Here is a 17,372-nt window from a genome sequence, read left to right on the forward strand (position 1 = left end):
TGGAGAGGAGTCTGTTTGTTTGTTTTTTATATAATTTTTCTTAACTCCTTGTATTAGTGAGAACCATTTCATGGAAGAAACTGTATTTTTTAGTTTCTTCCCTTTAACAGGCATCTCTCCTATGAAGGAAAGGAAGGCAAGGGGAGCCACCTCTCCTGAGGCTATCTGACTGAGGTTCCCTGTGTTCTATAACAGGAACATAACCCTTTTGCCAATAAAGTGGAACTTGGTTGGTCACCTTAATCCAATATATCTATCATCTCATATGAGATGTTTTTAACAAAGATCCTCAATGCATGAAGCATTAGAGGTCTGCTGAGTGACCAGAGGCCCTCTCCTTGCTTGTTACCCTGTTTATTAGCATTTAAATGAATCTGTATTGTTAAAGCTTATGCTCTTAATGAGAAGTGCCATGGCTGAATAACAGTTTGCACAAAGGAGGTAGAACCATGTGCTCATCTTATGTCTTAGGCTGTTCCAGCTAAGGCAAAAAGGCTGTGGCCCTAATGGAGACAGAGATGGATGCCCATGAGGAAGGAAGAAAAATCATCATGTTGGCTTATGGCTAGCCCCTTTCCTTGTTGACTTAGTTTCCAGGTATCTTCTCTGGCCTGGAAAAAAGAGAGTGGGTGAGCAGAAACAGCACAACTCAAACTTCATGGGCTAACAGTAATAAAATGAACACCAGAAAAAGTTAACCAGTATCTCTTGTAAATCTGAGCCCTCAGACCTGTTGCTGTGGGGGCTCTCCCCTCCTTTATTTGCCCCATCAAGGGAGGCTGCCTGGGCAGTAGCTTCTTCCAGGCATTGAGGAAACTGCTCCTGGGTTAGCAGTGACTGAAGACCATGGCTAATCATGGGTAGGTAGCTGCATATGGCCTGTAGTGTAGCCCTGATATTCAGAGGGCATATTGTTTTATTTATGTTTAAAAACAGACCCAACTTCAAGCTGGGGTTTAGAAGCTTAGCCCTTTTAATCTCAGGCAGGCTTTATAGTAACCTGGCTGAATTATAGAAGATGGCTTGGTCCTCAGCTCCCTTCCAACTTGCATAAGTAGCTGGGAAGGGAAGAGGGGCTGCTGTGGGACATGGCTCTACATTTACCTGAGGCATGTCTGTGTGCTGACAAGGATAATCTCTGATGGAAAGGAGAGGCCCGCTGCCATAGTTTGGGGCAGCCAAACACAATTGGAAATGAAGGGAACTCTCCACCCATGATATCCACAAGTGGCTTCCCCCTTTTTATTGTAATGTTTGGGAAGAGAACACAGGAGGATTTGTATCCATGTGCTCTCGCATAGAATTCTTGGGTTAGAAGAGACCCCAAGGGCCATCCAGTCTAACCCCATTCTGCCCTGCAGGAACTCTCAGTCAAAGCATACCCGATAAGATGGCCCTCCAGCCCCTGTTTAGAAGTGGGTGGCAGAGGCCATGCTCTCTCTGGGGAGGACATGAGGCCATTTTGTGCTTTTTTGTGGGATGCTCTGTGGCAGCCAAAAAGGACCATTTTAGAGTTGGAAGCTTCAGTTCCTGCTGGGCCAAGTGCAGCTTCATTTACAGCCATGCGGCTGTACCACATAGAGGAGGAGTCCTCTGCCTCCTTATACACCATCTCATTATAAGAATTCAAAAGGAAAGTGCAGGAGCCCTGGCAACACCACCATGTGTTTCCCAGTCTGCAAAAGGATCGCCCACACCTATGGGGTCCTGGGTGCCAGTGGGGCCAGAGATGGGAAGGAAGGGGGAGACCAAGGGTTTATGCCCCCCATCTGCCCTCCTGGCGGAGTCCCAAACCTTGTGCTAGGCATAGTGCCTGCAATGGCCCTGGCAGAGGCCTCATGGCAATGCCTGCCCCAAGAGAGGGCATTAGATCTGGCAAAGGTTATTTGGTGGCTGGAGAGAGAGGGCCCCTGGTACTCACCCTTCTCCTGTGTCTTCTGGCTGGCTTGCCTCTCCGATGTTGGCCCTGTTTCAGACTGTGCAGAGGTGATGCAGAGAAATCCCTTGCCATGGCTTTTGGCTGGCCTGTCCTCTGAACTCTGGCCCCAATGGGCTGAGCAGGGATGTTGAGAAGGGAAGTTTCCATAACTTCCGGCCAGTTTCCTCACTGATCCCTGGCCTTAAACAGGCTGGGCAGAGGTGGTGCAGAGAAATCCTTTGCCATGGCTTTGGCTGGCCTGTCCTCTGAACTCTGGCTGGGCAGAGATGCTGAGGAGGGAAGTTTCCATGACTTCTGGCCAGTTTCCTCACTGATCCCTGGCCTTAAACAGGCTGGGCAGAGGTGATGTGGAGAAACAGAGACATGGAGGGGAAACCCCTCACCATCTGTTCCCACGGCTCCCATGTGCTGCAATGCTGTTTGCAGAAATATCCTGTGCTCCCACCATGATAGGGGGTAGCTTTGGAGGAGAGGGAGAGTCATTGGCAAAGCCAAGACCTTTCTCCAATCCTGGGAGCCCTTGCCATATTAAGTCCTTCTTCATGTTCCCAAGGCTGCCAGAGAAATGAAGAGAATAAAAGGACTGGAGTGGCAGTAGTGGAAAAGCTGCAGAGCAACAGCAAACACATCCCAATGAGTCTCCCTCTGAAGCCAGCTCCCTCTGTTGAGCTGGCAGACCCTGAGCTAGGGAAGCCTGAGCTAAGGATGACCCTTAGCCAGTGCTCTTGGGGTCCTCTGCCATAGCCACCACCAAAGAAGGGGGGAAAGGCAGGGGAGAGGAGAAGGGAAGGCCAAGAAAACTCACAAACTGCTTTTGGAGAAGGAAAAAACCTTGCTGGCTCGAAAAAACACATCCTGCTAGGAGCATAGGCAGGAACAAGACTGAGGCTCAGGGGGGCTAGCTCCTCCCTATATAGGGGCCGGTCTTTTGTTTATTGTCCCTGCCTACAGGAGCAAATAGGAGGAGCTAAACCCAGATTACAGGAGGACAGGACCCTCTCTGCTGGGAAAAGGCTAGCAGAGAAAGTGCAAGACATGTTGCCTGCAGGAGGCAGTTTTAAAGATTAGATTCAATATCAATGTGTTCTTACAAGGTGGGTCATTCAGACAGTAAGACACTGAAAAGCAGCTCCTCTCATGACTTCAGCAAACAAACAGCTTCAAATGCAAGAGGATAAAGGCAGTTCTTCAGATACCATGATCTCAAACCATATAGCTGCTAGCACTTTATAGCTAACCATCAGATCTTGGAATTGGACTTGAAACAAATTAGAAGCTAGTGCAGATGTTTCAAGAGAGGAGTAACATGTTCCAAATATGCTGTTATACACTCTGTGTCATCCAGATACCTACAGCTGACAAGTCATCACATGTTTAAAGAATGGTCAGACTGTTCAGTACAATGGGACTAAAAGCAAAGATCTAACTACTGCCTCATTTAAACTTGCTAGGCTAGCTTTCCACAAGGAGGTATTAAACACTGCTGCCACCCATTCAGCCAGGCCAATCTTGGCAAGTATGAAAAGAATCAAGAACACAAGCTGACCCTCTCTGGGGACTTTGTGCCCATTTTCAGCTAGCAGATTGAAAAATATTCCACAAAACTGGACAAGCAGAAAGTGAAGGTACATCTATCATATCTGCTCTAAATGCAGCATTCAAATTGGAATAGCCGTCAGTTGCATTATTCCTAAAGTGCCTAGAAAATTAGCCACAAAAATCACTAAGTTATTGGTCCAAAACCCACTGCAGACATAATCCTGTTTGAGACCACTTTAACTACCTGGCTCAGTGCTAGGGAATTCTGAGAACTGAAATTTTGTGAGACATTTAGCCATCTTTGTCAGAACGCTCTAGTGCCACAATAAACTACAAATTCCCAGGATTCCCCAGCATTGAGCCAGGGCAGTTAAAGTGGTCTCAAACTGGATTATTTCTGATGTGTTTTGAACCACTGTCTTCTTCTCGTGTATCCCAAGGCTCTCACTATTCAGAGAAGAACCACTGAACAACTCTGAGGGCATCATGGTGACAAGAAAGTAAAGTTTCCATGTTATCATCCCTACCACAGAATAAACTCTAAAATGAGCTGCAGTACTGTTTAATACCGAGAGCTTTCCTCTATCACCAGTCTGTCCTCTGTTATTTCATGCCTATTAGCTTCTCAGAGGCTATCTGGAAGCCAAGTTTGTTCTACTAACAGTTCAGAAGTGGTTGTGTCAACTGCACGGGTCATTTCCTCATTCCAGAGATCACCAGAAGTGACAAGAAATTTCCCAAGAGCCATGGGGGAAAAACAATTCAGATTTATCAGTATCCTGAGGCAGAACATCCTATCAGGCCCACTGAAACTGTAAGTTCAGTGAATAAGGCAAGATAAAAAATTCTCATACTTATCTAGACATGAAACCTGAATTTTGTTAAGTTCTTTCCCAGTCAGATCACCAGTCTCTCAACCAAAACAAAAAGACAAGTCCATGGAGTGTCTGCTTGAATATGAGTAGCCAGAAACCACTTGCAAAAGCCTGTGGTGCCATGGTGACCACAGACTTCTGAGTCATTCCCAGAGTGAAACTTCAGCATGGATATTGAAGTCCCAGAATAATGGGGAAAGGTAATAACATATATCTCTCAAAAATGGGGAGAAATAACTTAAAATTTAGTTCAAATTAATGGAATTAAAGTACAAACTAAAATGGAAATCTAAAATTATAAGACAATTAAATGTAAATGAAGATGGGAAACTTCATGGTAACTACAACTGTAATTTATTTTTATGTTATCTTAGAAATGCAAGACAAGACAATTAAGGGAAAAATTAATAATTATGGGCAAAGAAGGAAAGAGGGAAGATAGGAATGTGCAAATGAAGATTTGTGCAAATTCTTTGCTTAGGCATAAATATACAGATGAATAATTGAGTTAGAGACTCCTTCCCTCTTTTCTTCTAGTAGAGAAAACAAAGAAACACCAAATATAAGAAAAGGAAGTCTTATTGAAAGCTCAGAGAAAAAGATTTAACAAGAATATGATTTTATGTTCACAACTGTCCTATTTGTTGTTTGTCTCCTTTTTATGTAGATGCGATTGTTATATGTTTTGTGAAGTCGAAGGCTTTCATGGCCGGCATCCATCGTTTTTTGTGGGTTTTTCGGGATATGTGGTCATGTTCTAGAACATGGCCACATAGCCCGAAAAACCCACAAAAAACTATAGTTATATGTTTTGTTTTTCTTTTTGTATGTAAATTTTTCAAATAATTAAAAAAAAGATATTGAAGTTTGCAAAACAATTTATTTGGTACATTCCAACATCACTCCCAACATCCTCTTGGCTACCTAAGGAATGTTGGCTGGTAGGACTTATACCTGGTATAAAATTAGTGAGCAGTTCCACTACTGAAAAGAGTTATTTTTAGAGGTCAATTTTAAGTAATTCATATTCTACAATAAACTAGGTGGGGGGGGGGGGGGAGAGAGAAAATGATGCAGAATACAAAGGCCTCTTAAATTGTGAGGAAGACACCAAAATGCACAGCCACAATTCTGAGAATAAAATTAGTAAATTTTGCCTTAGAAATTATATTACATCAAACATTATATATAAGCTCTTTCATAGCAGTATTTTAATTCTCAAGAAACATTACTGTTTATCATAGTGTTAGAGGGGTAATACATTCTCAAAAAATATCAGTAAGTATGTCTGAATGCAAACAAAACCATGTATTAATTACTTAAGGTTACTAGCCAACATGGATCATGACCCTGGAAATCAGTGTTTGATTCCCGCTCAGCCATGAAACCCACGGGTGACCTTGGACAAGTCACACTCTCTCAGCCTCAGGGGAAGGCAATGCAAACCTCCTCTAAACAAATCTTGGCAATAAAACACCAAGATAGGTTTGCCATAAGGTACACCATAAGTCAGAAATCACTTGAAGGTACACAACACACACACCTCTACTGTATTAAGAAAAGTTCAAGAACCCTTATGGTTGGGATGGGGAAATCTGATTTGGGAAGCATATGTGGGACCATGCACATCCAAGGACAGAGTATAAGGGACCGCATGGGAATAAGCCCCCCCTGCAACAATTTTTCAATCTGCTCAGAATACTTTGGTTCTAAGCAATTGTTTTCAGGTCTTAAAAACACAACTCATTTCTGTGTATGTCAGCTGCAATCAAAATGCCTTCCGAGATGAGAGCAAAAGAGGCTTGCAAGCTGAATGGGGAGCCCTTGTTCTGCTACACCAGCTTTCATGCTCTATGAACAAGAAAACATATGTTTGTTTTTTTTTAAAAATCATACCACTGTAAGAGCTGTTGTGCAGAAAAGAACAGCAGCCAAAATGATTAAGTTATGAATCTTAATAAAGGCTCTGAAGAAAAAACATCATACTTGACCAAATTCATAAACAGTAGAATAGCTGCATGCATGTAATGCAGCAAAAGTGATTTTTGAGTGATGCAGAAATTTCAGGTACAGTGAAACCATTTAAATATTTGAGACATCAGAACAAAAACTGTTTTAAGAGCATTCTGAACACAATTGAGTAAGGCTACCAGTTGAACTACATATACCTTTTTTTAACAAGGAAGAAGAAAATGGCAAAAATGTTTTAAGACTGAACTACTGGGATGAAAATTAGATAAGTACATTCATAATGGCCTTTTGTCTGAAGTCTCCTACACTGGATTTACTGTTTTAGGGGAGACCAGGGGACACAGAAGAAAAAACATTCAATTGCAATGGAATGAGACAGAACTGATTATACAGTGACATTCTGAAAACACCCGTCCCTCCATATTTGCAGCTTTGACTTTTGCGGATTTGATTATTTGCGGATTTTTTAAAATATGTTCTCTCTAGGAATATCTATGTCCTCCAGCACAACTCTATGGTCAACTTTAACCAAAAGTCACACTGAAGGCCCTAGAGCAGTGATGGTGAACCTATGGCATGCGTGCCAGAGGTGGCACTCAGAGCCCTCTCTGTGGGCACACATGCTATTGCTCTAGGACAGAGTTTGCCAGAGTTTCTTACTAGAAAGCCAGAGGGACGTGGCACTTTGCAATAAATAAGTGGGGTCTGGGTTGCAGTTTGGGCACTCGGTCTGTAAAAGGTTCACCATCACTGCCCTAGAGATTCCTAGAAAGAACACTCCACTAGGCATTTGTAGTTCCTCCACTGCAATTCTATGGTCAATGTCTGACAGATATTGACCACAAAGTTGCACTGGAGGACCTAGAGATGCCTAGAGAGGTGTTCTCTCAGTAAAAAAAAAAGTGTTTTTGTTATTGCCCCTAACCCTAGAGAATGTGGAGGGACAAATGTAGTTTCAAAGTATTTTCTACAAGTTATTTTGTTATTTGACAATGAATAAATCTTCCATTTGGTCTAGTGTGATTTAATCCACCCTTTCTATTGCAAGAAGGGGAAAATATTACTCACTGCCACTTGTGCTGAATCCATGAATCGTAGTCCAAAGTAGTCACTTTCAATGAGGTCCAGATGGTACATGATCTGCTCAAACAGATGCTGTCCTTTGGCTTTTTTCTGAAATAACAAGAATGTGTGTGAGGAAGAAGATTAGTTGCTGATTAACTTTATTTTCCAGGCCAATTCTACATGCACTCTGTTGAGAAATTTAACTACTGAAAAATACTCACACCCACCCTGAGAGCCCTGTTTTCCAGACTCTAATTTTGTCTACTGAGCTTAAAAGCTGTACAGGGGTAAAGTAATAATTATCAGTTTTAATCCTTTAAAAAGTAATGATTGGCCTTAGCTTGGTGGCCTTTAGATCTGTAACATGCCATACGCTATGCAACCTTATTCCAAAATCTTCATCTTCCTTCAGTAAGGTCAGCAGAATATTTGCTAATAAAAAGATAAACAGCATTAATGGAAAAGGCTGCAAAGTGTTAAGATTCCCTAGCATTTAAAAAACTGTTTTTAGTGATGTTAAATCATAGAGCCTCTTCCACTTTTACACTGTTGGTTTTATATGATGTAATATTTTTATATCTTCTTGGTCTTATTCTGATCTTATTATGTGCCCTTTCTAGTAATTATTTATGGTATTTATTATTTGTAATGCTTGTACAACCTAGAATGCTTTTGCTACTCGGAGGTTTAAAAGTACAATAAGTGAATAAATTAGGTTAGGCGATGTTATGAAGCCACTTAAATCAAAATTTAACTATCTCAGCTTCTTAAACTGACAGAACACCTTGCAGCCTTATATAATCAACAGCAATATCATCAGTGGCATACTCCATGCCTCTCAGTTTGACAACAAAACAAAAGATTGTGGTTTTTGCACATTTTGGGAACTCTTCAGGGAAGCAGAAACATATTCATTTGTAAATTAAAATGAATCCTCACCCCACCATACCCACCATGAGAAGGATGTGGCATTCTTGACCTCTACAAGGCAGAGACACACAAAAACACAGGGTGGAATAGGATTGGTTTGACTGAGGTCGTAACACTTAATATATGTGGAAGGATTAGGGTGAAGTTTGCATCCCTCAAGACTAATTCTACAAACACTTCAGAGACAGAAGTGTTTCCTATCTTCTCGCACCCTTAAGATTAGTCTATTTATTTCTGCACAAGCTTTCACAATGGCAGCCCACTGGGGCTTATACAGAAAGCTTATACATAAATGTGCATCTTAAAAGGTGTCACAAGATTCTTTTCTCTTTTTGTCCCAAAAGACTGAAGTTCATGATAACAAAAACATTTAATGGCCCTGACCCTTCTGAACTAAAAGAATCTGTGGGAGTTGAACTTATTGTGGGAATCCTAATTAATCACACCCAGAACTCTTTCAACTTGGGGGGAAAAAGGATAGTCCCTGATAACCTAAAGTATCTGCAATAAAAGATTAAAACAGAGTTGGTGGATATGCATATTATCTTTCAACTCCAATCCTGACAGAACAAAGAGAAATACAAATATTTCCCTGCCTGCTTTGAGATATCTGAGCTTTCTTTTTCACCTGGCACCAGATCTCAGCAGTTATCACCACTGAACTAGATTGTGGGGGGTAGGCAAACCAGAAAGTATTGCTGCAGCCATAAAGTTCAGCTTTCTTGTGTCAGGCAGGGGGATTCCCTGCTTGTTTACTTCCCTTGAACCCACAGAGGCCCCAAGTTAATATCAGTGACTGAAACCAAAGCTACTGAGATGTTCCAATTTTTTTGGTCATTAAAAGGTGTTTTCCTTAAGCATTTCAGAAATCACTATGATGACATGCATCCTGAAATGCAGGAAATGCCTGAGAAGCTTGTGGAGTTTATTTTTAAATGCACTCTATGAGCATCACAGAATCTTAGATTTCATTTTTAATCATCACAGGGAATCTGAATGTCCATGAGCAGAGCTGTTAAGCAGAACCATCAATACCACAAAATTGCCTAGTAAACTAATACAAATTCTCAGTAACCTCATACACAAAAAAATATAAATTGAAGAGAAAATTTAAGTGTTTATCTTAAACTATCAATGTTTCTACACTTCTACCATGGCCAAAGTCTCTTGACTCTGTATTGTACTTGAGAATTCACACAGTAATCAAACTGCTCCTTTTAGGAAGACCAGCAATCCTGGCTGTAGCATACATTTTTCAGGATATTTGCCAAATTATTTATACTGATGAAAGCCATTTATGTTCTTATTCCCTCCTTGTGAATATCTTGCCACTTGTTTGAGCTTTTTAGCAAAAATCAAGGCATAGAAAAGCACATTGGCTGAAATCCCATTGTAAATTAGTTTCATAATAGAGTCTAGAAAGTGATATCAGAGATACTGAATTGTAACTGTTGTTGCCCCAAATAGTTGAAAGTGAAACTCTACATAGGATAGGATGACATTACACATATCATAACCACTGAGAGGTTTTGTCATCCATAGATTAACAACTGTTAAAGCTCACCACTACAGTAAGTTTCTCTATAAATCCCTTCAAGAGGCCAAATACTAATCAAAACCATTCATGCCTGTGCAATGACCTATGGAAGGAGCCTAATGGCTCAGTGATTAATCCTGCCTGAAATTTGATCTCTACCTAGGCAATTTCCCTTTTAGTCTCAAAACATGAACAAAAATCTACTGTAGTTTGTGTGCATGCATGGGCCTTCAAGTCGCTTGTCCATTTATCGTGACTCCATGAATTTCATAGGGTTTTCTTAGTCAAGAAATATTCAGAGGTGGTTTCTGCCAGTTCCTTCTTATGAAATACAGTGGGCCTGCTGCATTCACTAGGGTGAGGAATGCAGGACCCCTGTGAAAGTGGAAAAAGTGCAAATAAAAAACCCACTATTTTTTTACCTGAAGAAATACCTCTCTAGAATTCTCTAAGTCCTCCAGTGCAACTCTATGGTCAACATCCACTGGAAACTGATTATAGAACTGTGTTGGAAGACCTACAAATGCCTAGAGACGTATTCCCTCTAGGGATGTCTAGGTCCCCCAACACAACATCTGGTAAAAATTGGCCACAGAGTCGTGCTGGAGGACCTAAGAGATTCCTAGAGAGAATATATTAATCAAATCTGCAAATAGTCAAAGCCATAGATGTGCAGGGTTAACTGTATAATCTACAGCATCTAATATTCCTTGGTGGTTTCCCATTCAATTACTAATCAAGGCTGATCCTGCCTAGCTTCCATGATCAGATGAGACCGGGTACTTTTAGGGTACTTATAGGCCCACTGGCTATAAATCATTAAAAAATTGCCATCTAAAGAAAGACCGTTAGGGCTATCACTGTGAAAAACCTTTTACACTGAAAACATCAAATTTGTAATACAGAGAGTACTCACTTTAAAGAAGTGACAACCAATGAATACTAAAGTCCCAAATATGCCCACACACAGAGAGGACATCATTCTTGGAAAAGTGCCCTGCTTGGGCACAGGAAATGTGAACTAATGTTACCGTACCATGGGAAATAATGAATGCCCCCAAGCATTCATTCTCAATGCAGTTACCAGCACTTTTTGCCATGAGACCCCACAACTCCCTCACTGCTTTTTCCCATGCCCAGCATCCCAGAGGGGGTCACAGAGCAAAAAGGCACATGAAGTATATTTGAGGCCAGAGACTAATATGACTGGAATTCAGATATTAAGAACAGGGCTTTATTTTTACCTCAAAAGCCAGAGAAAGTGGAGAGTAACCAAAAATTGGTTTTGCAGTACAGGCTCTTCTTTGTCTTCCAGAGTTAACAATCTATTCTAAAGAGGGGAGAGATATGGCCATTCCTCTCAAGTAAAGTGAAATGAGTATGATGGGGTATTCTAAGAGATGCATAAAAGTGTTAAGAGTAAAATGAGCCTGTGATGACTGTTCAGTGTGTTATTGTAATAACCAGGTGGCAGCCCTGGGCAAGTTTTTCCTGAATATTAGTGGACACCTTTAAATTACTTAATTTAGAACAATTTGTCATCTTTAATACAATGGATCCTTGGTATCCACTGAGGCTTGGTTGCAGGATTCCCTGTAGATACCAAAATCTGTAGATGCTCAAAATCCACTATATACAATGGCATAGTAAAATGGTGCCGATTGCATTTAAAAAGGCAAAAATCAAGATTTGTTTTTTGGATTTTTAAAAAAAACATTTTCAAGCTATGGATGGTTGAATCCATGGACACAAAATCCAGAAATATGGAGGTCTGACTGTAAACATGAGTATAATTACTGGTAATTTTGCCCACCTCCATAATTATGGAACATCACCAATGGTCTGAATAGCAATAATATTAAAATTAAAGAGGAAGGATTCAAACACATGGACATATTAATCTGGAAAATCAGTATGTAAAAGATCTTGTGGCACTTTGGAGATGTATCTGAGGAAGTAGACTCAGGTCTACAGAAGCTCATGCTACAAGCTTCTTTCTTTTCGTCTCAAAGCTGCTAGATGATCTCTTTGTATAAAGAGGATGGAATTATGGAACATCATACTTGAGCAGCAGTGATACTAAAGAGTTAAGCACTTGAGTTCTGATTTGCAACCTGAAAAACTGCTACAAAATAGAACTAAACTATGGTATGCAGCCCAGAATGCTATTTCACTAGAGGTTATTCCAGAACAGACAAGTGCAGAATAAAACTGTCTTTTGCTTGCTTTCTGGGAAAATGACCAGATTGGAAAGATTTATGGCCCCACTCCTTTGTTTTGGACCCGCCCTATGGCTTTAGCCCTACCTACTGCAGAAATGCTGCCCTGAGAATTTTCCCAAACTGGAATTCAATTTATGGGCCAAAAGAAGTTGCCTTGTTCTAAGGAAGGAATCTGCTCCTTTGTGATATTTCACAATTGTAATAATTGTAATGACAATATAATTCAAAAGAAAAACATACAAAGAGGTTTTTGACAGCAGAATCACATACTGAGCTACAAACTGACCGGAGGCATTTAAACCATCTCTACTTATAATTCATAAGGCTTCTGGAAAAACAACAGAGTCGTATTCAATTCAAAGCAAACTTCTTCACCTACAACATACTAGAAACAGAAAGGACTTTCAATGCCTCATTCAATGAGTAACACAAGCTGTACACTCTTCCTTCACAACATTACTATTAAACTTTATTGTAATAGGATACATGATACTTAGCTAACTTTATTTGAATCTGCTGATATGATGAGCATTTAAACATTTACTTAATGTTCAATTTCTGCTTCCACACCTCAAAAACCAGAACACTGCACTCTCTGAACTTTGATTTCCGCCTTCAAATCCTAAACTGCAATTTTGAATTCCAGCCCTGCAGAAATTAAAGATTAACCACAACCTTGCATTACAATACCTTATCTAAATATAAATTCGCTTTCAAGGTTCCAAAATTAATGTTCAGATTATACTACAGTGAACATTTACATGTGATCACAAGACAATAAAAATGAAGCCATTATCCAAGAGATCTGAAGTGCTGTTACTTGGCAAGTCAGTCAAAAACAATTTAAAACCCTGTGGCATCTAAAACACTAATAAACTCACTATGGTGAGAGTAAACGCTTATCTAAGAAAGCTCATGTCAGAAATCCTGTTCCATTTTTTAGGTTTCACCATTGTAGGAGGTGTCACAGGCAGAAGAAATTTAACAACCCTTACACTTTTGAAATTTGTCACATACTGTATAAAAAACGAGATTTCAGATTCCCTAATTGCAAGACCTATTACCATCAACTCTGAAGTCTAAATTCAAATTGTTATATGCAAGGAATTTAGACCCATTTCCAATAGAAACTTGGCGAGTCAAGATTTACATAAGTTTCACTGCTTCAACTGATGAATTCTAGTTCACACTAATAACAGGGTTTACACTGGAATAACTTTTTCACATATATTAGCACGTTTCTAATTTCCCCACCGTTTATTACTTTGGCATTCACAGATATCTTGGGAATAACAAAAGAAGATACAGTGGAACCTTGCCATACGCGCGCTCGCCATACGCGGCCTTGAGCATATGTGCTCAAGCTGCGGCGCGCGCGCGGGGCAGAAGGGGCGGCGCGTCCCATTCAATTGAATGGGCGCATGCGCCCATTGCGCCCCGCACGCACCTGCGCCCAAGCCCCATTGTTTACAATGGGGCTCGAGCATAGGCGGAAATCGCCATACGCGGCGGGATCCGGAACGGATCCCCCGCGTATGGCGAGGTTCCACTGTACTTTCTCAAATGTAACTCAACAAAGTTGAAAAAGATATTGAAGTTTATCATACCGGTAAGTCCACGCTGACATCTGTCCCATCCAGTAAGGAGACTCTGCATGTGATTATAGACTTCTCATCTCCAGCTGCAGGGATATGAGTGGCAGCTCTCTGAGCCTCTCTTAACCTTTCTTTCTCAGCATGCTTGCGCATAGACCTGCGCCCAAGGGTTCGTCGAAAGAAACTCAGCATCTTTACTAGGAGGGCAAAGAGAAAGATGTGGTGAATATTTCAACAGGAAAAAGACCAATGATTTTCAAATGAATTATTTCAAAATCAAGCCAGACAGAAACTTTATGGGATGCTAGTGTTTAACTGCCCTGTGATACAGAAAGACACCTTCAAAGTAAATAAACCTAACACTCCCATAATTATTACATCCTTTACCAAAAGTCTTACGGTCTACAGAAATACCGTGTCCAAGAATCATTTGGAAATTAGACATCCCAAGAACTCTTGGCAGATGGATGCCCAGATCTTTCTGAAAAGAAACTTCAGTAACCAGATGATTGCAGAACTTGTACAGGTGGTGGGATAGAGAAGGAAGTAGGGATTTATAGCAAGGGTTATACAACTGGGCAAAACTTCACAGCATCTAACTTGTCTTCATGGCACTATACTACATCAAGCTCTCAGCAACTGTATACTTCAAGAAGGATTCACTGAACATTAAATATAAGACTCAAGAATGCAATTATCATAGAAGTAAAGGAAGTCTGACATGCAGAATGAAAACATCTTATGGGTATCATGTTGCACTGTTACTGAAGTGATTCAAGCAAGAATGTGAGATTCAACATTTGTTCATAAATATTTTGTAATATATATATATTTCAAGACCCAAATAGGCTAGTGGCTTCAAAATTAGCCCCCACGAATCTGCATCTTGCATGACTGATGATACACAGATAAACCCAAATAACCTGGAGCTCTAACAGAGGTTTCATCCTCTACTCTGAGCCAAAAAGGATAAACTGGTACATACGCCTTCCACCTTCTGTCTGTCTGGACTTGTCTGCCTGAAAGGCTGGAATTTTTAAAAGGTCAACTTGGTGCAACTGGAAGACTTAAATTTCAAGCTACACCAGACATATTACTTATAGCATAAGCCTGCAGTATTATCAATATAATCCAATAATATCTACCCCAATGCTGAATGTTAGTCTCAATTAATTCAAGGTTGGTTGTTGTTTAAACAATCAGTTTATCAAAAAGTAACCTGTAAGAAATCTTAACTTAGAATATATAAAGCACTGAATCAGACCAATAATTCAGTAAATCTTAATACACTGATAACACTCTGTGAAATCTTAGGAAGAGTTCTTTACCAGTACTTTCATTCAAATCAACCTCCTGAAGATATTAAAGATTTAAGCTGATGTTTAGGATTAAGTTACTTGTTTTACCACTCAGTTATGCCTCTTTCCATACAGGAAGGGTTGGGGAATTTATCCTGACCCACTAGACCAGTGATGGTAAACCTTTTAGGGACAGAGTATCCAAACTCAAAAGGTATTCCTCCTCTTCCTTTGCCCTCCTGTCTCTCCTCATGACCTCCAAAATGGCTTTGTGTGCCAGAGAGGGCACACACGCCGTATGTTCGCCACCACAGCACTAGACCCACTGCTCTATATCCATAGGTAGAGTGCCATATAACAACAGAGTCCAATAGTACTGACTGGCAGATACTGACATGCTTATCTCTCTTTCATCTGTTTGTTGGGTCCTTCCATACCACATCCTCTAAATACAGATACTGATGGCAAAGTTTCATATGCATATGCAGAGAAAATGCTTTCACAGTTCAGTCGTTACACATACCTGCAGCTTTGGCATGAAAAAACCCTTCAGTGTGATTTTTTAATAGAATGTGGGAAGCAGATAAAATAGTGTTTCAGAAAGGTGATTTATAGATATAGGTGAGATTATTTATATATTTGAAAGTATGCTGTTTGCAAAGACACAGCCTCACAGTAGCCAAGTATACAGGTAGTGTCTGTATTAAATGTGAACAGGTACCAAATGACAGAAACATGCAGACACAAAGGGTCATTAAAGACCGGTGCTGAGAATAGACAAAAAATGGAAGCATGTCTGCAACCTACCAGTGAATGCAACACTACAGCTGAAGCCATAACGTAACTTCTCAATTAAAAAAAACATTCACAACTGCATAGAAATTGACCTTAAGGCTCCTAAGACCCTAATGGTGATTTTCCTTTGAGCCACCATTCACTGAACTACAGTGCCAATTAATTCTGGGTTTAGGCAACCAACAAATTATTTTTGTTTTGACCTGTGTGATGCCTGCAAATATGCAAACTGGCAAACATACAGTATGTTATTGTTTCTGAATAAAACTGTAACAACTATTTGAAACAGACAACAGCTTACACTGCAATTATCTGAACTATTCAAGCTTAAAATTTCCCTTCCACACAAGACATTTCATGGTTTCCAAGCAAAAGAAGAAGTTCTCACAACAGTGATATTTTTTGTATGTATTACCACTGGGATAATGCTTGTGTTATTCACTGTACATATAACAAACCCAAATATCTAACTGTTGCTTGCATGACTAGCTGAAAAGCAGAGACAAACATTTCAGATCTGGAAAGAGGCTCAGAATGAAATCAGAGTTATTGTGCCATGGTCTTCAAACATTAACTATAATCAAACTATAAAGGTCTGGAGTGTGTTTTTGGTTCAGGAACAAGGCCAGAACCTAGAAAAGAAAGGAACCGATCTGTTACCAGGCTCCAAAATGAGGTCCCTCAAAAATTCTTTTCAAAAACAGAATGGGTTTTTGTTTTTGCTTTGGTGACAGTGCGATCAGTCAAGAAAACAACATGTTTGACTCAGAGCTGTTCCTTTTATCCTGACTAGGAATTGTAAAGAGGTGCTTCAAGCTTTGCTTCCTTGGTTGATCACATAAGAGAAGGTGGAAGGCACTCCAAACCATCATTTACAGTACCATACTCCTATAGTGTGAAAACCCCAGCTTTAAATTATCTCTTTTAAAAGACATGGCAATGTAGGATTACACTGGGGGGAAGCCACTGTAGAAATGTATAGAGGCTGTTACCAAGACTGCAAGTACAGTACTGTGGAAAGAAAAGATATAAATTGCTCATATTCTAGTAAAACAACCCATATGAAAAGTGAATCTAAAGCAATTCCTCCCTCTGTTCCACATGAAACCACACAAGTTTGGCTTTAATATTCATTTAATATGACGTGTGTGATCAGCTTTACAACTCACATGTATCACTGGCATATCATTAGATCAGATATCTTCCATAGCAAACTACACAGATCCTCTTCCCCCACCCATCACATATATACAACAAACTGAGTGTATGAAATTTCATTTTAAACTCAGGGTGGAACAGTACAAATAAAATCTGTGTGGGAAAACGAATCAGGGGGCTATATGTGATGGTGATATCACCCCGGTATAAGGGGAAAAAACAGTTTGAGCTCAATCTAAGAAGAATATGGGATAATACCCAAGCTAATACTGAGTGCATAATTCTCCATTGTAATTTACTAATAACATCAAGCCAATTCATTCACACAACTCTGGCAAGGCACAAGGCTTCCAAGCAGCTCCGAAAGCCCTGTGTTTAGAAGCCAGCATCCTCCCACGGCTGTAAGGGTGACAGTATATCTAGCAGAAAGAACAAACTCAATTAGCAC

The 17,372-nt window shown here is 40.2% G+C and overlaps 1 protein-coding gene across 6 annotated transcripts in view; it reads right to left on the reverse strand.

Annotated features, from left to right (window-relative positions):
- Nucleotides 1–17,372, reverse strand: part of EPB41L5 (erythrocyte membrane protein band 4.1 like 5) — a 96,793-nt gene that overhangs the window by 75,779 nt on the left and 3,642 nt on the right. For all 6 annotated transcript variants that reach the window (XR_016280885.1, XM_089520301.1, XM_089520299.1 and 3 more), the window contains 2 exons: nt 13,686–13,870; nt 7,393–7,497 (listed from right to left, as the gene is read on the reverse strand). Coding sequence is in view for 5 of the 6 variants with exons in the window: in XM_089520301.1 (XP_089376427.1) it covers nt 7,393–7,497; nt 13,686–13,865 (285 nt within the window). In the remaining variant the exon portion in view is untranslated. Of the gene's footprint in view, nt 1–7,392; nt 7,498–13,685; nt 13,871–17,372 lie in introns of those variants that run through there.

This window comes from Sceloporus occidentalis, unplaced genomic scaffold (genome assembly GCF_023333645.1).
Source record: "Sceloporus occidentalis isolate IW3139 unplaced genomic scaffold, rSceOcc1.0.p SCAF_4, whole genome shotgun sequence".
Taxonomy (NCBI): Eukaryota; Metazoa; Chordata; class Lepidosauria; order Squamata; family Phrynosomatidae; genus Sceloporus; species Sceloporus occidentalis.